The sequence below is a fragment of the Chrysochloris asiatica genome, unplaced genomic scaffold (genome assembly GCF_000296735.1).
Source record: "Chrysochloris asiatica unplaced genomic scaffold, ChrAsi1.0 scaffold00260, whole genome shotgun sequence".
NCBI lineage: Eukaryota > Metazoa > Chordata > Mammalia > Afrosoricida > Chrysochloridae > Chrysochloris > Chrysochloris asiatica.
The window spans coordinates 2,753,591-2,778,868 of NW_006408778.1; the positions used below are offsets into that span (position 1 = coordinate 2,753,591).

A 25,278-nucleotide genomic window follows, 5' to 3' on the forward strand; every position below is an offset into this window, starting at 1 on the left:
GACAACCTCAACCTTGGGCACCCCACAGCCTTGATTGCCCAGCACCTCCTCAACCCCAAGTCTTAGTTCTCAAAGACAATTCCACAATGACTGGTGGTTTAAGCACCTCCTCTTTCACTCTAGTCCTCCAGCTAGCCCTGTGGCTGTGGTTGCAGAGTGAAACTGGATTTCTAGATCCTCTGTGCTTCTGAGGATATAACCATTCTTCTCAAGTTTCTGTCCCATTTCTTATTAGACATTGTCAAGCTGTGGTATATCCTTACTCTGATGACCATGGTGACACCACTGTAGCCACAACCTCTAGCTTCACACAAACCCCAACACCTTCCAATACCACAAGGCAGTTGGAGAATGTCTCTCTGCGGGTCTGGCCCACTGAAGGGAAGTCATCCTTGTGCTCAGGGTAGAGAGTAATGTGATAATAAATTGGATCTAATGATTTTTGAACTCATAGTGCAGGGTCAGAACTGACACTAGGCAATGATTGAAAGGCCTGTGGATGAGAATCAGGGATGTAAACACATTAACCCCCATCCTCTGCTGGCTACATCACATTCTCTCATTGTGGAGAAATAGGCACAAGCATTAAAGGGCTTTGAGAAGGATCTTCTAGATTACTAGGGAGGCAGTCAACAGCTACAGTTGCTGACCCAGGCCATTGGGACCAATCCTGGAGATCAAAGACTCTGAGTCATGAGCCAAGAGCATGTTCCCCTACACTTTCCTAGGTGGCCTCCTTTAAGCCTGCACCCTTTCTCCTTACTTGTGGCTCAGCCCCCAGGGGTACCTGACACACCCCCTACTAGGACCCTTGTTACTCTCTAGTCATACAGGGACAGACAATAATATTGAGCCCCTATCTCAGTGGTGGAGTACTAGTAATTACCACTGTGCCATGTTGTTGTTGTTATTATGTGCCGTCGAGTCGGTACTGACTCATAGTGACCATATGCACAGCAGAATGAATCACTTCCCAATCCTGGGCCAACCTCACTATTGTTGCCATGCTTGCCCTAGTCCCTGCTAAAAACTGCCTGAATCCCATTGGCCCCATTGTGTGCTGTGCTTAACCACTGCACAGTGTCCTCCCTAAACTCCCAGATGTTGGAAGCATGATCCCATCTCCATAACAAGGCTCTGGAGACACAACCATACACCTGCCAAAATTTCAGAACCTTATATGCTGGCCACACAGCATGCTCCCAAGCAGGGAAAGTTCTCCAGTCACTCACCTTTGTCTCAGCTACATTACACCCAGACACCCAACCTCCATATCCTCAGGTCTTAATTTCCCCAGCACCAGCTCTAACAATTCAGAGAAATTAGGTGCTGCTTTCCTGAGCTGGGTGATGTCAGACCACCCTTCCCCTGACCCACACTAGCTCCCAGCCTTCCTTCATGGACTCTCCTGCCCCTGAGGGTTTGCGACAGACCGCTTTCTGGTGATGGGCAGCCTGAGTCCCTATGCAGGGAAATGTAGGCTTTGCTAATTGGGCCTCAAACTCACCCACCAGCCATTTACTGCCTCCTACCCTGAACCACTGGATCCTTAGCCACTTAGCCTGACAGCCCTAATCCTGCACACGGAGTGCTCAGAGCTGTCAGCACTACCATACTCTGTCCTGCCCTGTCCTTAGCACTTGACAGTCCTGTCCAGATACCACAGAAGGGCAGGATGGAGACCATGCAAGCCTGCTCCATACCAAGGTGGCCACACCAAAGGAACAGAAAGAATTGTCCAGGCAGAGAGGGGTTCTGGAGACCCAAGGTTCTGAGTTATCCACTTTCAAACCCTAAAGCTTCTTAACAGAATATTCCCAAAGAACCACTTCCCTGTCCAGCGGTACCCCAATGCTTACCTTTCCTTCCTCCCCTCTGCTGTCTTCCTCCTTCTTACATGGGAAGCACTAGGGAAATGTGTCAGATGGGGGTTCAGAAGCTAGAGCCATGATTTGGTACAAGATTCTAACATGGTGATCACTACAAAAATAATAACACTTGTGGATGACTGCCCAGCAAATACCAGCCAGGACATCTGCAGGAGGAGAAAGTGGAATAAATTATTCATACCTCTCATCCTATCACCCATGGGTGGAGCCTATCTCTATGTCCCATCTCCTCCACCCAACACCTGGCCAGGGAAAGAGTAGACAGTGATGCAGTAAAGGGGAGGAGCCCTGGAAGTTGGGGAGGGGCTCAGCTGAGGATGCTCCTTTGGCACCCCCACCTTGTTTCTGCCCCTATACCTCTTCCCAGGGACTCCTGGGGTCCTTGTGGACTCACTCTGGGACCTGCATGGCCTGTCTCTTAGGAACTCTTGGAGACAAGGAATATTCTTTATGGGACCATAAACTGTTCAGTCCAGAGCAATCAAATACCCTTTGAAGGCCCCCTATGTGGCAGCAAACACACCCAGAACTTGAAGCAGCAGATCCCTCTTGGAAAGTACTGCAGAGACTTGAGTACCCAATGACAGCTGAGATGAACAACAGGTCACTATGACCTGGGCTCTAATCATAGAGCTGTCTTAGATGGCTACTCAACTAAAAGAAAAATTACCACCCTTTCCTTCCTGCCTTGTAGCCAGAAGCAGATACTGACATGTGTATTAACTCTAGAGACTTGGGATTCTGGAAAAGAACAAAGTGTTTTGGTCAGATATGGCAGTATTTGTGCAGGTCCATACTGCAATGGTAATACAGTTGAGAGCACCCGGTTTTATCCAGACATTGAAGATTTTGTGCCTGTCCATACTACAGTGGTAATACAGCTGGGTGTCACTGTGACTCATGTCTTACATAAAACTCACCCAATGGCAGCTGCCTTCTGGAGAGGCTCAGAGGCAATGGTCAAATTCACCATGAAGGTAGCATAAAATGCAAAGGGATTCTGTACAGCCCTGTGTCATGGTGTACATATGGGAACTACCACTGTGTAAACTGTCATGCCAAAAACTGGATCCCAGCTATCAGTGCAGGAACAGCTGAGGACAGTGGTGTGGGGCAGACAGACTCCAATCCTAACCACACCCTAACAGCCTGGATGCCATAGGGGCCTTGCTTCTTGGTGAGCTCTAAAAATCATGATTGGGGATCAGTTCCTGGGGAGCTGGCTAGAGGAGGCCATTGTCAAGTCACAACACTTTTCATGAAACTGGGCAGGGTCAGTACAGTGAGGTGAACCTCAGCTGATATGTGGACTTCCAAGAGAACAGGGCCTGTGCCCAGTTGCAGAGATGGGGAGGCAATAATGTGCCAGAAATTCCCCCATCCACCTGTGTCCTTCCACCCACCAGGTATTCTGTCCACCTGCAGCCCAGCTAGCTCCACTACCCTCAGCACCAGGAGGGGGGATCATCATGAAAGTCAGGTCTCTGTGCTAACCTCACTCCAGCCTGTCCCCCTCCACAACTGTAAGTAGGTACCTGTCCTGAGTTTCGGGACACCACACTAGTCAGCTAGGGTCCAGACACACCTTGGTGCCCCAGGCCTACAAAGGAGCAACAGGTTGTTCCTCTAGCTAACATATGCGGTCACAAATCTGTCCTAGCCATAACATTACTCTGATCCAGAACTTGTCATTTCATATCAGCTCTAGCCTTGGATACTACAGAGTCCCACAGACCTCCAGCTACTTTGGGAGGTCTGGGGTTCAACTAGACATGTAGTGTCATTTGGAAGGTGAAAAAACCCTACACCAGACCTCATAACGCCATCCCCTCCCCTCAGGAAGCAGACAAACTCTAGTTTAGCAAGGACTCCAAAACCAAATTTAAGGTTTCAGGTTCCTTCCTGCTCCTAACTGCCTTGCTGCTCTCCAGACCTCCGGTCTCTCCTACTCAGGACCTCAACCAGAAACCTTAACTTCCTGTGGCCTCCACCCTTCCCCTTTCACTTATGCACAGGACACAGAGATTTTCAAAGGATGTTATTAACAGAAAGATTAAATAACTTTGTACATAACTTTGCAACTTATCTATCCCTTCTGTAGTCAACAATCTAATTCTTCATTAATTTCATGTATAAAAACATGATACTTCATACATTCAGTAAACATTTATCCATCGTTCATGCATGTCAGACCCTGAGAAGTGTGGACAAATTCATCCCGACCTCTGGGGTTCATAGCCAGCTGCAGATGACCATCCCATGTAATACAAATATCTACATGTATGCAATGTGAGACCACAATAAAAGGTCAAGGGACAGTGGGAGTGGGTGGTGACCAGGACATAAAACTCATCTTCACCATTGGTGGGTTCTTCTGCCACATATGCACACAGATACTCTCAGCCCAAGAGCTGAACTATTTTGTTTTGTTTTTTAATATGGAAAAGCCAAAAGAAGGGATGTGGAGAGGGAAAGAGAGTTGAAAAACAAAACAGGCCAAAAATTAAATTAAGTCCTGAGGTATAGCATAACAACCAACAGTAGCTTCTTGAAATCTCTCAGGCAGCTTTGAAGGCAAGAAGCTGAAACAGGACATTTAAAGTCATACTCATATTAGGCTACAGATTTTTTTTTTCTTTTTATTCTTTCCATCCTCTCCTTTTTCTGTGATTATAGACTGCAGCATCTAGTCTAGTTTGTTGTTGTTTTGGTGTTGCTGTTCTTTTCCTTGGGTTTTTGTTTTGTTTTGTTTTGTTTTGTTTTGCTGTTGCTGTTTTGCTGTTTTATGCTCCCCCTTCTGCCTTTGGGGGACTCTTTCTCTCCCTATATTACCCAAGAAGAGATAGAAACTGCTGTCATATCAAGCTACAATCACACTCCATAAAACACCAAAATCCAGGCAATAACCAATACCAACTGCCATTACCAGGAAGGCAGACGACACCTGTGAAAGTTACTTTGAATTAAGCAATAAGAATAGTGAAAATGGAAGCCCATATCCTGATCACATCTACCTGGAAGCAATCAGAAAGCATAAAAAATACCAAAACACATAATTAAGTATTAAGGCCACAGATAAACACTAAACATGTCTAAGAAGGAAAAACAGATGACCGTATCAGTACATGCCCAGAAACAAGATAAAATGTCTGAGACAAATGACCTAGAGGTAGATATGGACTACATTCTGGAAGGAGGGCAGGCCTTGGAAATGCCTGAGAAGGAACTCATAAAAATGATTATAAAATGTATCAAAAACTTTACAATGGAGTTGAGAAAAATAAGTAAGAAGTCAGGAAAGTGCTATAGGAACAATCAAATATGATAGATACAGCACTGGAAATAATTCAAAACCTACAGAAAGAGGTTCAAATGATCAATAATAGAATATCAGAAATAGACAATACATTCAAAGGGCAAAGGAGCAGTAGAATAGAAAACATGGAAGGCAGAACCAGTGAGCTGGAAGACAAATATCTCAATATCATTAAGATAGAAGGGCAAACAGAAAAAAAGGATAAAAAATCTGAAGAAGGTCTACGATTCATTTTGGACAACAAAAAGGATAACAAGAATATCAGCATTCCAGAACAAGAAGAATCACACAAGCCCACAGAAGAAATAGTTGAAGTACTACTGGAAGAAAATGTCTCTAACATCCTGAAAAGTGAAAAGATAAACATTCAAGAAGCTCAACGAACCCCAGTAAGGGTAGACCCCAAAAGAAAATCACCAAGACATATCATAATCAAGCTCTCCAAAATCAAAGGTATGGGGACACTCCTGAAAGCAGCTACAGAAAATGGAAGTGTTACATACAAAGGCAAGCAAGTCAGATTAAGCTTGGATCTCTCAGTAGAAACCATGCAAGCAAGAAGGCAATGGGGAGACATATATAAAACCCTGAAAGAAAAACACTGACAACTAAGAAGCCTTTATTCAGTACAGCTATCAAAGAAATACAATGGTGTAATCAAAACATTCCAGGAAAAACAGAAGTTAAGGGATTTTGCCAAAGCCAAACCTGCACTACAAAGCATCCTACAGGTAGTTCTGTGGCCTGAGAACCAACAAGAACAGACAACAACCAGAGATTGACATACGTGGCAGCACCTCCCAGAACTAAATCTACAGAAGGAAAAGTTAAGAACTGAACAAAGCTATAAGAACAAGGTCAGAGAACCGGGGAGGTCAGTCTATGATCAAAAAAATTATAATGTGAAAGAAAGTAAACACGTAGGTACAGAGATCCAGATGGTGAGATCAGGTAGATTACAGGATAAAATAGACTACACTTAATGAAGGGGAAACTTAATGGAATACAAGGTCACCTCAAAGAAAATTAACACTTCACAACATACGAAGAAAATGAAAATCCAAGAAGAACATGGAAACATTGAAACTATGAGGAAACTCACAAGACAGAACACAAAAAGCATGAACTCAACAAAGGAAGACACACAGAACAAAGAAAGCGGCAACACCACAAAAAAATTACATATATGGAAACTGAATAAAACCATGCAGAAGATCGACTGGACAGTAGAAAAAATTAAACATGAATTCACAAAGTTCCTAGAAACAAATGAGAACGAAAACAGAGCATACCAAAATGTTGGGATACGGGGAAAGCAGTGCTTAGAGGACAACTTATTGCAATAAATGCACACATCCAAAAAGAAGAAAAAACAAAATTAACACATTAACACAGCATCTACAGCAATTAGAAACAGACCAATGGAAGTAACAGACAGCCACCAAAAGAAAAGAAATAATAAAGATTAGAGAAGAAATAAATGAGATAGAAAACAGAAAAACTATAGAAAGAATCTACAGAACAAGAAGCTGGTTCTTTGAAAGGATTAAAAATAAATACATAAATAAATAAATAACAGAACATTGGCAAACCTAACAAAAGAAAAGAGGAAGAAGACACAAATAACATGCATTAGAAACCATATGGGTGATGTCACAATGGAACCAAAAGAAATCAAAAGGATAATAACAGAATACTATGAAGAGATGTACTTGAACAAATTTGCAAACAGAAAAGATGGACATACTTTTAGATAAACATGACCTACCTAAACTTACACACAGTGAAGTAGAAAACTGGCACAAACCCATAACAAAAGAAGAAATTGATCAGGTTATCAAAAAACTCCCAACAAAAAAAAGTTCAGGCCCAGATGGCTTCAATGGTGAGTTCTATCAAATACTAAGGGAAGAGTTGTCATAAATTCTACACAAATTATTCCAGAAGATAGAGGAGGATGGAAAACTTCCTAATACATTTTATGAAGCAAGCATAACCATCATACCAAAACCAGGGAAGGACATTACTAAAAAAGAATATTATAGACCAATATCCCTCATGAACATAGATGCAAAAATTCTCAACAAAATCCTAGCCAACAGAATTCAGCAACACATCAAAAAGATAATACATCATGATCAAGTGGGATTCATATCAGGGATGCAAGGATGGTTCAACATTAGAAAAACGATCAACGTTATCCACCATAGAAATAAGAAAAAAGAAAAGAACCACATGATCATATTGATTGATGCAGAAAAGGCATTTGAGAAAATCCAACATCCATTCTTGATAAAAACACTCAACAAAGTAGGAATTGAAGGGAAATTCCTCAACATAATTAAGAGCATACATACAACATTACTCTCAATGGAGAGAAACTGAAAGCCTTCTGTCTGCGAACAGGAACCGCACAAGGATGTCCCTTGTCACCACTCCTATTCAATATTGTGCTGGAAGTCTTAGCAAGAGCTATTCGGCAAGACAGGGAAATTATAGGCACCCAAATTGACAAAGAGGAAGTAAAACACTCCCTATTTGCAGATGATATGATCCTGTAACCCCAGAGAATCAATAAAAATGCTACTACACCTCATTGGAAGATTCAGCAAAGTGTCAGGATATAAGATCAGCATACAAAAATCAGTTGGATTCCTCTATACCAAAAATGACAGCATTGAAAAAGACATTAGGAAAGCAATACCATTTACAATAGCCACCCAAAGGATGAAATATCTAGGAATAAATGTAACCAGTGAAACAGAGGATTTATACAAAGAAAACTCTAAAACACTACGACAAGAAACCAAAAGAGACCTACAAAAATGGAAGAATGTACCATGCTCCCGGAAAGGAAAACTTAACATTGTTTAAATATTAATACTACCCAAAGGAATTTAAACATAAAATGTACTCCTAATCCAGATTCCAACAACAGTGTTCAAAGAGATAGAAAAAATTATTACAAACTTTATATGGAAAGGAAAGAGACCCAGAATAAGCAGAGCACTTCTTAAGAAGAATAAGGTTGGAGGCCTCTCACTCCCTGACTTCAAATTTTACTACACAGCTACAGTGGTCAAAACAGTTTGGTACTGGTACAATGAAAGATACATAGATCAATGGAACAGAATAGAGAATACATAAATTAGCCCATCTACATACAGCCAACTGATTTTTGACAAAATACCTAAATATATCACATGGGGAGGTGATAGTCTCTTCAACAGATGCTGCTGCCAGAACTGGAAAGTGATAAGCAAAAAACTGAAAAAAGACCTTCAACTCACACCTTATACAAAAGCCAACTCAATATGTATTAAAAATTTAAATGTGAATCCCAGAATTATGAAGGCCATCAATGAAAAAATAAGGATAATTGTGAGGGCACTAATTCAGGGACTACACACACTACCAAACATTTTGAAAACTACACACACAAAAGTAGACAAAATAGATGAGTGGTACATACTAAAAATTAGACAATTTACATGCATCAAAAGACATTACCAGAAGAGTAAATAGGAAGCCCACAGAATGAGAAAATATTTTTGCAATGACACATCAGACAAGGGACTTATTTCTAAAATATATAGATAACTACAACACCTCTACAAGAAAAAGACAAATAATCCAATTTAAAAATGGGCACAGGACATGAACAAACACTTCCCCAAGAAGGAGATCCAGGCAGCCAACAAACATATGAAGAAATGTCCATGATCACTAGCCATTAGAGAGATGCAAATCAAAACAACAATGAGATATCATCTTACACCAACAATAACAGCAAAGATTTAAAAATAATAGAGGACAATAAATGTTGGTGGGATGTGGAGAGACTGGGACGCTCCTACATTGCTGGTAGGACTGCAAAATTGTCCAACCTCTCTGGAAAGCAATATGGCGCTTCCTCAGAAGGCTGGAAATAGAAATACCTTATGATCCAACAATTCCTCTATTTGGTATTTACCCACAAGAAATACGAGCCATAATACTAGCAGATATATGCACACACATAACAGCACTATTTACAATACCAAAAAGATGGTGATAGCCAAAGTGTCCATCAACTGAAGAATGGATAAACAAACAGTGGTACATATACACAATGGAATATTATGCTACCTTGCAGAACAACAAAGAGGCTGCAAGCCACCACATAACAAGAGTGAAATTAGTCAGTAACAAAAGGAGAAATACTGCATAGGACAACTACTGTAAAAGACTAAGAAAAAGAACCCATACTAAAATTGGAGGGGGCGGTTTCTTTGCTGGTTGCTGGGATGTAGGGGGTGGGGTGAGGGGAGGGAGGGGAAGATGGAGCATAGAGTGGGGAATAGACATAGGATAGTGTGGGTGCTAGGGAGGGGGGCAATATACAAGAAGGGGGAAGGGAATGGAAGAAAAAAGCGGATGGGAGAACAATTAGGCAGGTTTGCATGGGCTAAATGGGTCAGAGGTAAATAACGATGTGTGCACAACCTTGGAACAACAGAGCTCTGGGATACAGGAATTGAGAGATGGTTGGAATGGGGAAAAGGGGGAAATAATGTTAAGATGCTTGGCTGTCTTATGAATCTTGGTTTCCTTGGAATACGATCATAAAATGGACACTTGAGTGGGAGAGAAAGAAATAACCAGAAATATCACCATAGAATGCTTGTAAGTCCGTATTCTTCCTATAACTGATTGGAATACCTGAAATGGGGCTACAACTTGCCCAGTGAAGGAGGCATCCTGAGGAGCTTCTGCATTACATAAGACCATAGGTGGAATCCTGAACAGCCTCCAGAATCTTCAGAGGAGGGAAATTTCCACTTGAAAGGACAAGCAGTACAGCCTAGAGCGGCTAGAAGAACAGAAGATACTTCTTGAAAGAAAGACTGACAGGAAAAATACAAAACAATAACAGCAGACCGACTGATTACTACCAGAATAAGCAAGTTGCTTGCCCAGGAGACATCAAGGCAAGTGGTCGGGTCCCCTCAGAGCAAACCCCCTTCCAAGCCTAAAGCTCAATTGGAATACACACTCTGATTGGTGACCACATTTATCATTGATAAGGGAAAGTGAGGGGAAAAGAGCAATGAAGCTGCGAGCTAAGCCCTACAATGTTCAATAGACTCCTGTGAACCCTGGTGGAGATCTGGTGACAAGCAATGTGGCAAGACATGGGGACACTTTGGCCCAGATTCAGTGACATAGCCACAAAGGACTAGAGTGGAGAGTAAAGCATCCAGCTGATAAGAAAAGAGGGCATATGCACAAGAACACCCACACTTGAAAATAATACCCACTTGACCTGGCTTCAAATGACTGGATGATCAGAGCTCAACTAGAAGAAGAAAGAAGAGGAAAAACAAAAAGAGTAATCTGATACAATTTGATGAACTTGACCTACACCTGTGGATGCAGTAGCTCAAAAGAGAGAACAAATCTTTACAGCAAAGATCATTCCCACCCCCTCCATACTCAGAGTAGCCAGGGATGGGCGACTTGGACATTGGCTACCCAAAATGGGAGTGGCAGGCCTACAAAGGCAAGAAGTGACTGGCTTGCAAGCTTTCAAGAGGGAATCTAGACCCAGAGGGCATGGAGATAGGTAGAATCTCTATTGAGTAGTATCCATTTTGTCTGGGCTGATGAAAGAAGATGTGGATATGTCTCTTGTGCTACAATAGTGAATAATTGTTATCAGGACTAATTGTGAGGGTTGGAAATGTAAAGGTAGACGTTTTGTAGCAAGGAGGGGAGTGATTAACTTTGCAGTCTAAGAGCAGAGGTCCCTGGAACAATCAAGGATGAAGAGAGGAGAGTGGGAGCCTACCCAGAGAAGCAGTGAAGCCAGAGATGGAGCGGCTAAGGACTTCAGACCCAGAGAGGGAGAGGGGCTGTGTGCTGATGACTAGGGGGGGAGTAGTTAATCTTACAATCCAGAAACAGAGGACCCTAGGACCATGAAGGGAGAAGAGCATAAGCAGAAGGTGGGACCTTATCCAGAGTAGCAGTGACACCAGAGATGGAGGCAGAGATGGGGACATGGAGCAAGGGAGCAGCTGAGGTCTCTAGATTCATGGAAAGAGAGGGATTGAAAGCTGTCGGCCAGGAGGCCAACATGCAGAATGTGCTCTTTGGTGCTTTAAATTATTATATATGTCTGAGTATTTAAAAAGAGAGAGAGAACTAAACTGAACAGAGAGACATACTGTTAACATGAAGGTGATTATAATCATTGTAATGAAACAACGGATGTTTACAACTGTTTTTCTTCATCTTGAGTTGTCGCTCATCAACAAATGAAGGTTCTGTGCACTTTTCTCCCCCAAGCTTAACTCTATTCACGTCATCGTGGTCAACTCTACTTTGAGGAGGCATTTTTTTCCCCAGTCGCATTCTGAGTGCCTTCCCATCTTCCAGTCCTGTATCTGACAATGTTTCTCTGCTATTCATAGAGTTTTCAGTGACTAGCGATTCGGAAGTAGTTTGTCACTCTTTCTTCCTAGTCTGTCTTTGTCTGTAAGCTCATCTGAAACCTGTCCACCATGGGTGACCCTGCTGGTTATTTAAAATATTGGTAGCATAGCCCTCAGAATCACAGCAACTCAAGCTACCACAGCACGACAGACAGACAAGCGGTGGCCATTTGGTTTTATGTTGATACTGTCACTTTAAATTTCAATGTCAATCCTGCAAAGAACACAGCCTTCGGTATGGGTTGCATCTCAATGTCAGAAAAACAAAAATCCTCACCACTGGACCAATAAACAGCATTCTTATCAATGGAGAAAAGATTAAAGTTGTCAAGGACTTCATTCTTCTTGGATCAACTATCAACACTCGTGGAAGCAGCAGTCAAAAGATCAGACGATGTATTGCATTGGGGAAATTCTGCTGCACAGGCATTTTTTTAAATGTTGAAGAGCAGAGATGTCAGCTGGAGGACTAAGGTGTGGCTGACCCAAGCCATGGTATTATCAATAACCTCATTTGGATGCAAAAGCTAGACAGTGAATAAGGAAGATCGTAGAAGAATTGATGCCTTTGAGTTGTGGTGTTGAAGGAGAATATTAAAAGTACCATGGACTGCCAAAAGAACCAATAGATCTATTTTGGAAGAAGTACAGCCAGAGTGCTCCTTGGAGGCCAAGATGGCTAAACTTCATCTCTCCTACTTTGGACATATTGTCAGGAGAGAACAGTCGCTGGAGAATGATGTCATGCTGGGTAAGATGGAGGGTCAGAGAAAAAGAGGAAGACCCCTAAAGAGATGGATCAGCCAGGTGGCATCATTGATGGTGTCAAATGTGGCAGCGATGGTGGGGTTGGCCCAGGATCAGACATTGTTTCATTCTGCTGTGCATGGGGTCGCTATGAGTCGGTTCCGACTCGATGGCACTGACAACAACAACAAATGAAACAAGGTATATGATTTTTTAAATGTAAAACTGATGATCCACCCTGTAAGCTTTCACTCAATTCACAATAAATACTTAAAAAATAAAATAAATAAAATCTATGAAGCAGTTCTATTATGCACACATGGGTTTACCATGAGTGAAAGCAACTTAATAGTAACTAAGAATAATAACAAATATCTAATAAGATTTTATTGACATAAATAGGCCTTTGTGTCCTGAAAATAGAGAAGAAACATTTTTTTTAGGTATCTATGAAGTAATAAAGAACCCCTAGTGGCACAGTAATTAAGCACTCAGAATCTATTCAAAAGGTTGGTGGTTCACACCTACCATGTGCTCCACAGGCAAACGGTGTCAATCTGCATAGAGCATTGGAAACCCTAAGTTCAGTTCTACTTTGTCTTTTAGGGTTGCTTAGAGTTGCAATCCACTCAGTGACAATGGGTTTGGTTTTTCATTTACTTGGTTTTTGTCATGCAAATTCCAGCAATTCCTCTATTTGTCAGTCAATCTGACATCTTCATTAAATTCCTTTGTTTTTACCATTAAAATTCCATGATTTACCCTTCTCTATTTCTTGACTCTGGAATCCTGGTGTGGCGCTGTAGGTAATGTGCCAGACTGCAAAGCCGTTTCAACTGCAAGATCAGCAATTCAAGTTCACCAGCTGCTCCTCAGAAACCCTATAGAGGGTGGCTATGGGAACTGACTCTTCACAACAACTTCTTGACTATTGTATTAAGGATTTTGCATCTATGTTCATAAAAGATAGTTCTCTGCAGTTTCCTTTTCAATATCAGAGTGATTTTGTTTTGGTATCAGGATCATTTTGACTTCATGGAATGAGTTAGAAAATGTTCTCAACACCTCTATTTTTTGAAGAATTTGAAAAGAATTAATATTAATTCTTCTTGAAATATTTGGTAGATTTCAACAAGTAATTCATCTACTACTGGAATAGAATTTGCTGGGTGGTTTTTTATTACTGTTATAATCTATTCTCTTAATATATCTGTTGAGATTTATTGTTCATGTTGCCGTTAAGTTAAGTGCTGTTCAGTCAGTTCCAACTCAGTGAACTTGTATAGGGTTTCCAAGGAGTGACTGGTGAGTTTGAACCACTGACTTTGTGGTTCAAGCTGACCTTGGGGTCTAGTCCTTATCCTACAGCATCATACCAGGACTCACTGGTTCATAGCATTCTATTACAATGACTTCACATTCTATAAGGTCACTAATGATGTCTCCATTTCCATTTCTATTTTATTTACCAGCAACTCTTGATCTGTCTCACTCTCTTTCTTTCGCTATTCCAGTCCACCAGTCCACTACTCATCTGTTATTTTTCATACTGAGGTGAATTTTGTGTTTCTGTGATGCAGCAAACTATGCCACCAGTATTTTAAATGTGAATAGGGCCACCCATGGTGGACAAGTTTAGGTGGAGCTTACAGACTAGAAAGGAGAGGCACACCACTGCTGAATGATTCACCTCTGAAAATCTAATGAATGGCAGCGCCTTAAGATGAATCCCTCAGATTGTAAGGCACACAAACTATGATGGGAATAACTGCCTCCTCAAAGTAAAGTTGAATCTTAATGACATGGGTAGAGTTAAACTTTCAGGACATTTGTTTACTGATGGGGCACATTTCAACAAGACAATATTTAGCTGTGAACATCCACTAATAATCAGAACAAGTCAGGTACAAAATATGAATATAGGAAAAGTTGAAGTTTTTTAAATGGAATGCATAAAGATAGATATCCTGGGCATTGATGTGCTGAATGACTAGTATTATCATTTTTATCAGATAATCATATGGCTTACTATGTTGAGAAAAACAAATTGAAGAGGCATGACATTACATTCTTTGTCAAAGAAGAATATGCCAAGATCTGTTTAAGTACAATACTGTCTGTGATATGATAATATCCATAAGCCTACAAGAAAGACCAATTAATACCACTATTATTTAAATTTATGCAGCAACTATTAAAGTCAGTGTTATGAAATCTAAGAAATGTACCAACATCTTCAAGCACTCATCGATCAGACATACAATCAAAATGTATTGATAATTACTGGTGATGGAATGTGAAAGTTGGAACAAAGAGGAAGGATCAATATTTGAAATATATAGCCTTGGTGCTATAAATGATGTGAGCGATAGACTGATAGAATGATTCAAGACCAATGACATATCCATGGCAAATACCATACCTTTTTTCAACAATGTAACATACTATAAACTGGAGCTCAGCAGATGGTATGCACAGGAAACAAATTGACTATGTTGGAAGAGACAATGTAGAAGTTCAATATCATAAGCCAAAACAAGGCCAGGGGCAGACTATGGAACAGACCATTAATTGATCATATGCAAGTTAAGGCTGAAGCTGAAGATAACTGAAACAGCTCCACTAGAGCCTATATATGACCTTGAGCATATCCCTTCTGAATTTAGATACCATCTTAAGAAGAAATTATCTGATTAGACACTAATGACCAAAAACCAAAAGAGTTATGGAATGACATCAAGGACCTCATCATACATGAATAAAGCAAAAGGTTGTTAAAAAGAAAAGAAAGAAAGACCAAATGGATATCAGAAGAGACTGAAACTTGCTCTCCAGTGTATAACTGTCAAAACAAATGGAAGGACTGTAAAGTAAAAGAGCTGAGCAGAACTTTTTAAAGAGCAATTCGAGAAGATAAAGTCAAATATTATAATGAAGAACTGGAACTAGAAAACCAAAAGGGAAGAACATACTAGCTGAAAGAGCTAATGAAAAAAATCAAATCTTAGGTTGCAATATTGAAAGAATTTATGGTCAAAATATTGAATAATTCTGACAACGCTAAAAGAAGATTTAAAGAATCCACAGAGTTATGGAACCAAAAGAATTGGTTAGTGTTCAATCATTTCAAGAGTTACTGTGATCAAAGGCTTATGATATTGAAGGAAGAAGTCCAAGTAGCACTGAAGGCACTGGTGAAAAGTATGGCTTCAAGGCCGATGAAATACAAATTGAAATTTGACCCATCTATGTCAAGACATTTGGAAAACAGTTACCTGAGAAGTCTTTTGGAAAAGATTCATATTTGTGCTCATTCTAGAGAAAGGTCACCCACTAGAATGTGTAAATCATTGAGTTATATCATTATACGATCAGTGTAAAGACACTGAGTGATATGTTACACATGCAAGTAAAATTTTGCAGAAGATAAGTCAAAAATAATTTCAGCAGTACATCAACAAGAAGCTCTCAGAAATTTAAGCTGTCTTCCAAAAAGAATGAGGAATGAGGGTTACCATTGCTGATGTCACACAGATATTGGCTAAAACCAGAGGATACCAGAAAGATGTCACTTGTACTTTATTGACTATGGAAAGACATCAAACTATGTGTGTCACAGCAAATTATTTATAACATTGTAAAGAATGATTATTCCAGAACACTTAATAGTGCTTTTAATGAACTTACACATAGACCAAGAGACATTCACTCAAAGAGAACAATGGTATAAAATTAGGAAAGGTACACATCAGGATTGTATCCTTTTACCATGCTTATTCAATTTATATGACAAACAAACAATCCCATAAACTGGATTATATGAAGAAGAGTGTGGCATCAAAATTAGAGGAAGACTCATTAACAACCTGTGATATGCAGGTGATACAACCTTGTTTTCTGGAAGCAAAAGGACTTGAAATATTTTCTGATGAAGCTCAAAGACTGCAGTCTTCAGTATGAATTGCACCTCATTAGAATAAAACAGATATCCTTACAATTGCACTAATAAATAATATCATCATAAATAGAGAAAAGATTAAAAATTTTCAAGCCCTCAGATTGCTTAGATTCACGATTAATGCTCATGGTAGCAGTAGTCAACACCAAAGACATATTGCATTACACAAATCAGTTGCAAATGACCTCTTTAAAGTGTTCAATAGCAAATATATCAATTTGAGGACTAAGGAGGGTCTGACCCTAGCCATTGCATTTTCAATTGCCTCATATGCATGTTAAAGTTGGACAATGAATATTTTAATCATGGTGTTGGCAAAGAATACTGAAAGCACCATGATTGCCAGAATAATAAATGAATGTGTCTTGGAAGGAGTAGTCAGAAAGTTTCTTAGCAGCAAGGATGGCCAGACTTCATCTCTGATGCTTTGGGCATAGTATTAGGAGGGACCAGTCCATAGAGAAGGATATCATGCTTGGAAAAATGAAGGGTCAAGAATAAAGAGGAAAACCACCAACAAGATGGATTAACAGAGTGGCAGCAACAATTGGCTCAAACATAAAAACAATTCTGAGGATGGTTCAAGACTTGGAATTGCTTCATTCTGTTGTGAATAGAGTCACTATGAGTAGAAACAAACTTCATAATAATAACAGCATCTAACTAAGGATTTCTCAATTTTGTTGATCTTTCAAATAACCAACTTTTAGTTTCACTAATTCTATTGTTTCTCTGCTGTCCATTTCATGTATTTCTGCTCTAATCTGTATTATTTTCTGACTTTGGTTTGCTTTTGAGTTTATTTTCTTTCTTTTCTAATTTCTCAATGTGTCCATTTAGGCTCTTGGTTTGGGCATTGTCTTAGTTATCTAGTGCTGCTATAACAGTAATTCCACAGATAAGTGACTTTTACAACAGTAATTTATCTTCTCACAGTTAGGAGGCTTGAAGTATGAATTAAGGGTGCAAGCACAAATGTAAGGCTTAATCTTTCTGTGATATCTGGAGGAGGTACTTGTCTCTTCTGAGCTTCTTCTCCTTGCTTGGTTGTTTTTTAATCTCTTGTATATATCAAAAGGGATTAACTGAAAACACTACCCCAATACTGCCTGAATAGCAACACAGAAAGCCCATTCCCAAATGGAATTATAACCATAAATACAATAGTAAGGATTTGCAACATATATTTTAGGAGAGACAGTTCAATTCAGGACAGGTTCTTTCTTCTTTTTTAACAATTATATACAGCTACAAGTTCTCTCTGAATTCTGTTTTTGTTATATATTTTGGTATATTTTGCCTTCACTCTCATTAAGCATCTCATTTTAGTTTCTAGGTATTTTCAGATTTTCCTAGTGATTTCTTCTTTGAACAATTGTAGCTTAATAATATGTTATCCAACTTCCACATTTTTGCAAAATTCCCAGTTTTTCTTCTGTTATATCTTGTTAGGTACATTCCATTGTGATTGGAGAAGCTACTTTGTATGATTTCAATTTTTTTTAATTTAATTTACTAGGGCTTTATTTAAGGAGCTTTGGTAGCGTAGTGGTTTCGAATCGGGTTGCGAACCGCAAGGTCAGCAGTTCAAAACTGCCAGCTGTTCCGCAGGAAAAGAGGAGGCTTTCTGCTCCCATAAAGATTTACAGTCTCGGATAACCTGTACAGGATCGCTATGAGTCGGAACCTACTCCACAACACATAACAACAACAACAGGGCTTTATTTGGATCGATGAAATCTATTCTAGAGAATGATCCATGTGCATTATAGAAAAACATATACCCTACTGTCATTGAGTTAAAGTGTTCTTTAAATGTCTGTTAGGTCTAGTTGGTTTCTAGTGTTATTCAGGACTCCTATTTCTTGTTGGTTTTTGGTGTATCTGTTCTGTCCATAATTGAAAGTTATATGTTGAACTCTCAACTCCCACTCCCTGTTTTTAGAAGCAACTGAATGAACATGCCTTAACTAATGCCTAGCTAGGACTTCACATTGGTTAAGGGTTCCTCTCCACTACCCACAGCCCAGCTCCAAGTCCTTCTTAGAGCAGCAAAGCCAAGAGGCCACTTCCAGGGGACCCACAAGGAGACTATACCTGTGGTCAGAGAGTAGTAGACAGACTCAGTCAGGTTGGTGGGCCTGTTTTGATCTCCCCATCACAGTAATCCAGATGTCATGCACAGTCCATACCCTTGTTCTTCCCTTGCTGTGCACTTATGTGCACTAGGGCATGCTCCTAGAACTGGCCATTGGATAATGCAGGACTAGTCTGGCCTGGTCAGGACAGTGACATGATGGTTTGCAGGATGCTGGATAAATCACATATTGCATGAAAAATACCAGACTTTGTATGAAGAACTCAAAGAACTCTTCAAAGATCTAATCTCATCATTGAAGAGAAAGGGATCTAGAGAAGTTAAGGTGGATCACCCAAAGTTTGTATGCTGGGGTCAGCCCAGTAGACAAGGTTGTGCTGTGGGCTTGACATAGTGAATTTTTCAGTTTCCTCAGAAAAGTGGCAGCAGGCCTGGGGCAGCAGCTCTTACTCCCCTAGGAGGGATGTGGGAGGCCCCAGAGTCAAAACTGAGACCTCAGAAGGAAGAGCCTATAGGAAAAGGCTAGGTACTAGGGGTACCAAAGATGGCCCTGCTCACTGAGTGTGAGGTTCTCCCAAGTGCCCAGAAATCAGGTCCCCAGTCCCAGAGACTAGAACAGGGGTTCCCTCATCACCTTACCTAGGTGTGCTCAGATAGTCCACCCCTGGACTACACTCAACTCACACTGGGATCAGCTGCTTTCAGGACACATTATCAACTCCTCACCTTCATTCTCACCCTGCATCACTTCCAGTGATTCTGCCCCCACAAGTTCACTAAGCCAACCCTTCCCAGGTTACTCAACCTCATCTTCCTTAACAGTCTCTCATAGGCCAACTTAATTTTCCTCCTCCATCCATCTCTAGCTTCAGGCCTTGTCCACAGACCTGGGATTCATCAACCATGTTCAGAGAAGTACCTCTGCCCAGTCATGGCTGCAAACTTGCTCTAGGACCTCACATTAGCTGCCTGAGGCATTATCATCAATGATACTTCCTGCTGCCTGTCCCTCAGCAGAACATCAAAATACTTCCAGTATCCCAGACTACACACTTTGATGACAACTTTCATCCTGAGCCCTGTAGGTGAGACTTTAGAACTCTGTGGCCCTGTTGCCCATATCATAACTTCACTAAAGCTATATCTGCATTCCTATATAGGCCCCTCACTGTCCTTTCTTCAAACTCTAGGACACCTCACCATCCCTTTTCCATCCTTTAGGACCCTTCATCTCTCCCCATATCCCCTTCTCTATCCTTTATGGTTTCACATATCATTTTCTCCACCCTCCCCCTGTTGTTAAGTGCAGTTGAGTTGGTTCCAACTCATAGCAACCCTATATAGAGTTTCCAAGGAGTAACTGGTGAGTTTGAACCATGGTCCAGTGCTTTTTCCCACAGTGCCACAACAGGACTCCCTGTAATAGGTCTTATTTCTTAATTTCCTGAGTTACCTCCTCACATGGCCCAATCACAGATAAAAGTCATCATAATACCCCTTATGGTACTATCTAAAATGCAAATATAAGCACCCCACCACCACCAAATCATCAGTAATCCCCTGTCACATGATGCCCTTCACTGGATCATAGATCACTTTTGCGTCTAGTAACATAAGAGAACATGTTGCCTTTGGGAATTTGAATGGCTGTTCCTCTGCCTATAGTCTCCCACCCCCACCCCTTCACAGGTATATCAGAACCCTGTTCACCTGACCCCTTCAGCTAATATTCACAAAGTCAGTGCCCACTTGGGTCCACCTGTGCTGTGTCCAGCATGGAACCAATAAGCAGGCAGCTTTACTGCTCCCACACATACCTGTCCTCTGAGTCCTATCTGTATGTCCATCTTCCTGAATATCCAACCCACAATGACTTCTTTTCCTTCTTCACTGCAATCACCCAGCTAGTACCACACATCTCTGGTACCTGGGTCAGGTGGGGAGCAGCCTGACAGGTTGGGAAGTGGGTATGATCAATGGATTAGAGAACCAACTATATTGGTCTTTACCTTTAGATTGTCTTGTGATACTCTCTGCTCCTGCTCTTCCTTAGATTCCAAATCTATAAGGAGCTATGGAGGATATAAAAACGCTGTCCTGATGGCTGGGAACACCCAGTGGACAATTGGATACCTGCCCTCCATAAATTCATGTTCAATGTTAAAACTGACAGTGACTCAAAAATAACATGTCAAAGAGCACAGAGAGGGTTGGGCGCTAACATGCCCCATAAAGGAACCCTCTCCTTGTTTATCCCCACACCCACTGGAGAAAGAGCATGGATGACAGAAGGACAGAGTGCTGAGTACCAATCCCCAACAACTCTGTCTCTAAAATAGACATAGATGCTTACAACACAGGGACATTTGTTATATAACATCTCTGCACTTACCACAGGGTTTTCATGGCTGAAGGTATGGGAGAGATGCTACACTCTGTCAGCAGCCTGTGGCTACAACTCTCTCCTCTGTCTTCTCCTCCACCTTTTCTATCTTGTCCCCATCCACCACCTCATCCTACCATTTCCCATTACCTCAGGAGTTATCCCTCCCAAAGTCATCCAGTCCCACCCACCAGTTTTGGTTGTGTCAGTGATCACAGTGCTAACTGGTACCACAGTGATTGATGAGGCTACAAAAACTACAGGTGCCACTGCCAGGCTTCTTGGTTCATTCCTGGATGTTCCCAGACCCTGTACGTGGCTCATCCTGGGGGCTTCCTGTTAGGTCTCACAGAAGTCTGGCAGGCAGGATGACAGAAACAGTAGGAAGAGGAGTGGCATTGGGCAGTCTTGGAGGATGAATGGAATGTTCCAAATGAATATTAGATGAGAACCATTATAGAAACAGATGACAGAGTCCACCTAGAGCAGGGAACATATAGGGGCCTGTGTCCTGGGGAATAGGCTAGGAAAAGTAGAGAAGGGGGTAAGGCAGACTGTGGCTGCAAAGAATTGGGTGAGTCCTTCTCATCGTCATCAGAGACTTGAACAAGAAAAGCAGTGAGAACCCAAGGTGTGACCTTAGTGATAGGATGTTACTAGACACAAAAGTGATCTGTGATCCAGTGAAGGGCATCATGTCACAGGGGATTACTGATGATTTGGTGGTGGTCATGTATCAGGAAGGACCCCTTTAGTAACAACATCTGCCCCTATATGGGCAATGGTGAGCTATCTCTCCAAGCAGAAAACAGACTTGGGTGGCAATGATTATGTCCCAGTTCCCAGTTCAAGGCTGGCTCACTGTGGCTACTCTTACTTCCAGTCCTAGGATCATGGCACCCTCATCACCATCTCCTTAGATAAGTCCCTGCTACAGCCCCTCTGGGTTAGTCCCTGGGATCTGCAGTCAGCCTGATGAGAGCACTAGAATAAAGGGCACATGGCAGTCAGTCATTCATCTCCACTGACTTTGGTCAGCTAAGGCTGGAGGACAGGACAGGCACCTCTTTAAGAACTGTCCTTCAGAGCCAGCAGACCCTGAGCAGCTGACATACACAGGGTCAATGCGGAGGGCTGAGCAAGAGAAGTTGCAAGGGCCAATGGGGAAAGGGAAGTTGGGGCAGAGTAGCGCAGATGTGGGTGGGGTGTTGGCCACACATATCAGTGTGGCTATGACTACCCTGACTAGTGGGGCCAGGGCACCTGGTCACCATCTTCACAGGTGAATGTCATACAGCCTTGGTGAGTAGGAATCTAAGGCAACCAGTCAGCCTCTCGTGTCTGGGACTGTGTAGGTTTACCTCTTTTGTGGTACTGGTAAATCAATTTCTTGAGGTCTTTTGTCTACGTGGGGTCTTCCAGGTCTCTCCGGGCTGTTGTTGTTGTTGTTGTTGTTGTTATGTGCCATGGAGTCGATTCCAACTCATCGCGACCCTGTACAGGGTTTCCGAGGCTGTAAGTCTTTACGGGAGCAGAAAGCCTCATCTTTCTCCCACGGAACACCTGGTAGTTTTGAACTGTTGACCTTGCGGTTTGCAGCCCGATTCATAACCACTATACTACCAGAGCTCTTGGGGCTCTATCTGAGGTTATTTGTTAGAGGTTGTTTCTAAACTCTGTAAAGGGCATTTCTGTAGGGGTGTAAGTTCTCTGTTCCAGGAATACAAGCTTGACAGACATTTTTCATTTGGGAGGACATGAAAACCTAGAGTTTTTTGACTTAGGCCCTAGAGATGGATGATCAGATGGGTCAGGGTTTTTGAACACCCCCTAGTGGGATACATGATAATGTGATTACTTCTACAACTGGGGCCAGGGGACCCTGGTCACTGTTTCATCAGGTAAGTCTGATTTCTGTCTTCCTCCTCCTTTATCCTGGTGCTGAGAAATCAATTTCTCAGGGTCTTTTGTCTACATAAGTCCTCCAGGGTCTCTCAGGGCTGTATCTGAGGTTATTTATATGTGGTTTAGTTCTATACTCTTTAAAGGGCATTTCTGTAGGGGTGTGAGTTCTCTGATCCTGAAATACAAGATTAACAGAGTCATTTTTCATTTGGGGGTACATGAGAACCTAGAGCTTTCTGATTTGGGCCCTAGGCAAGGGTGATCAGATGGGTCAGGGTTTTTGAACACCCTCTAATGGAGTACATGACGATGTGATTACTTTGACTACTGGGGCCAGGGGACCCTGGTCACCGTCTCCTCAGGTGAGTCCTCAATGTCTGTGTCGTCCACTTGTCTCTGAAGGTTTTTGTTGTATTTTGGAGGGGGGAAGATGGATATCTGGATCTCAGAATACAAAGGTCTGGGGGTAGTCTAGAGGACTCATGCAGGGCCAAATATAGTGCTGAGACTTACAGGGGCAAGGATCAGAGACTACCCCCACCCTGTCCTTCTGGACACGGCAGCTGGAAATTTCTTTGGGGATCTCAACCACCCTTGGCATCATGAGTCCCCTCTGCCCTCTTGGCCCTAACTGGACTCAATTTAGAAGGTCCTGAGGTCTTTGACGGCCATCATTGGGGGCCAGTTCTTGCCCTGGATCCTTGCACATTTTTCACAATGTAACTATTGGTCTGATGACTGGGGCCAGGGGACCATGGTGACCATCTCCTCCGTGAGCCTTCACCCTTTCCCCACTCTCAACAGGATTTTAACTGCATTTGGGGAACACTGGGCTGCAGGGTGTCAACCTCAGAGAGAGACTAAAGAAATTTGGAGGTCAGGAGGGGAAGACTTGACCTCCCTATTCTCACAGGAGGATTTGTCAAATGTTTGTAGGTACTAGGAAAGGTGGTTTCTATGCCTGATCTGAACACCATATCTGAGAGAGACCACTCTCTGCTTTTGGGGGTTTTTAAGGGGTTGTCACAACTCTGTGTGGGAAAAGGGGGACTCTTTGCCCAGCTCTGAAGAATCCACTTCCTGGGCGTTGTCCCCTCCATCTGAGAGTGTCCATGGCAGTGATCTGGAAGGGACCAGGTTGGATTACAGGGTCTTATGTGTTACCAGTAGAGCACTCTAGGTCAGGGAATGAGGTCTTAATAAGAAAGTTGAGTGGGTATGGGGTGTCTGGTGGCCTGTTCTTTGTGCTGGTGCCTGGATTTTTGTGGGATGGAGAAAGAGATTCCACCATTGTGACTACGGTATGGACTTCTGGGGTCCAGGAACCATTGTTACCGTCTCTACAGGTAAGAGCTTTTTGGGTCTTTGTTTTGTGCTCGTGGTTGTGCTAGAGTTTTCTGAGGATTGGAGACTAGTCAGTGGACATGTCTTTTGGGGGGCTGGTTGGTGGGACAGGCAGGGGCTGAGGAGCCTCAGGGATTGAGAATCCCCAATTGTTTTTCTTATGCTTTTCCAAAATGTATTCTATGCTGACAGTGTCTCATGAAAAGTCTGAGCCCCTAAAAGTAGGGACCCCAAGTTTAGGGCTTGAAGTTTTGGGGCCAAAGACCCTGATGGCATTGGGGTCTCTTTATGCCTAGAAGGCAATTTGTGACAAATTGAGAAAATTTTAATGGTTGAATCACAGTGTTAGTGGAATAATGTGAGGTCATAGAATCATAGGTATGATACATATAAGAGTGCTGAATGGGTTACTGTCTTTTGAATTACAAGTTTTAAAATTTAGAATAATTTAGAATTTAGAATTATGTTCTGTCCTAGATTCAGACTTAAATCCTGTATTGGCTAGAAAAAATATTGCCTGAGTGAGTGAATCAAACAAGGGGTCTTCTTGTCTTGATGGACTTCCAAAGTCTTCTAGCGACCTTCTAGTTCTCCTGAACAGAACTTTTTGTAGTGAATTTTGCTTTGTGAGGACAGTTGATATGAGAAAATGATTTATTAATTTAAAAGATACTCTTACTAAATATTTAAAAAGTAGGTACTGTTGATGTGGCTCCTGAGGAAAATGGTCAAATACAAATTACATAAAACACTGAGAGACTCTCAGGTATGTTAGATAGAAACTGGCAAAATATTTTAAAACTTTATTATAATTTTTAACAAACAAGTCCATGTCTTTTTGGAATTTATAAGTTTGCTAGTTCAGGCAGGACATAGCAAAATGTGATGGTATCATTTCTCCCATTTCAAAATTGAATTTTGGTATTATAATAAATCAAGCCTGCATTCTTTTAAATTAATTGAGCAATGTATAGGGAGAACAGTCCTTTAGTTGTAGTCAAGATGGCTGCAGAAGGTGGCAGGAAACAGATGGCAGGTGGCAGGAAACAGATCACACACAGAGTCTATTTTAGGAAACAAGAAAACACAGTTGGTAAATTTATAGTTCATGGTTATGAAGAAGTGGTTTTCAGATGGTTTTGCCCAGCCCCACTTATCTGGA

At 41.7% G+C, this 25,278-nt stretch overlaps 1 gene segment (V, D, J or C); it reads left to right on the forward strand.

Annotated features, from left to right (window-relative positions):
* LOC102835906 overlaps positions 1 to 25,278 on the forward strand; it is a 647,474-nt gene that overhangs the window by 613,848 nt on the left and 8,348 nt on the right. The window contains 1 exon segment of the C gene segment in view: positions 23,087 to 23,138. Coding sequence covers positions 23,087 to 23,138 — 52 coding nt within the window.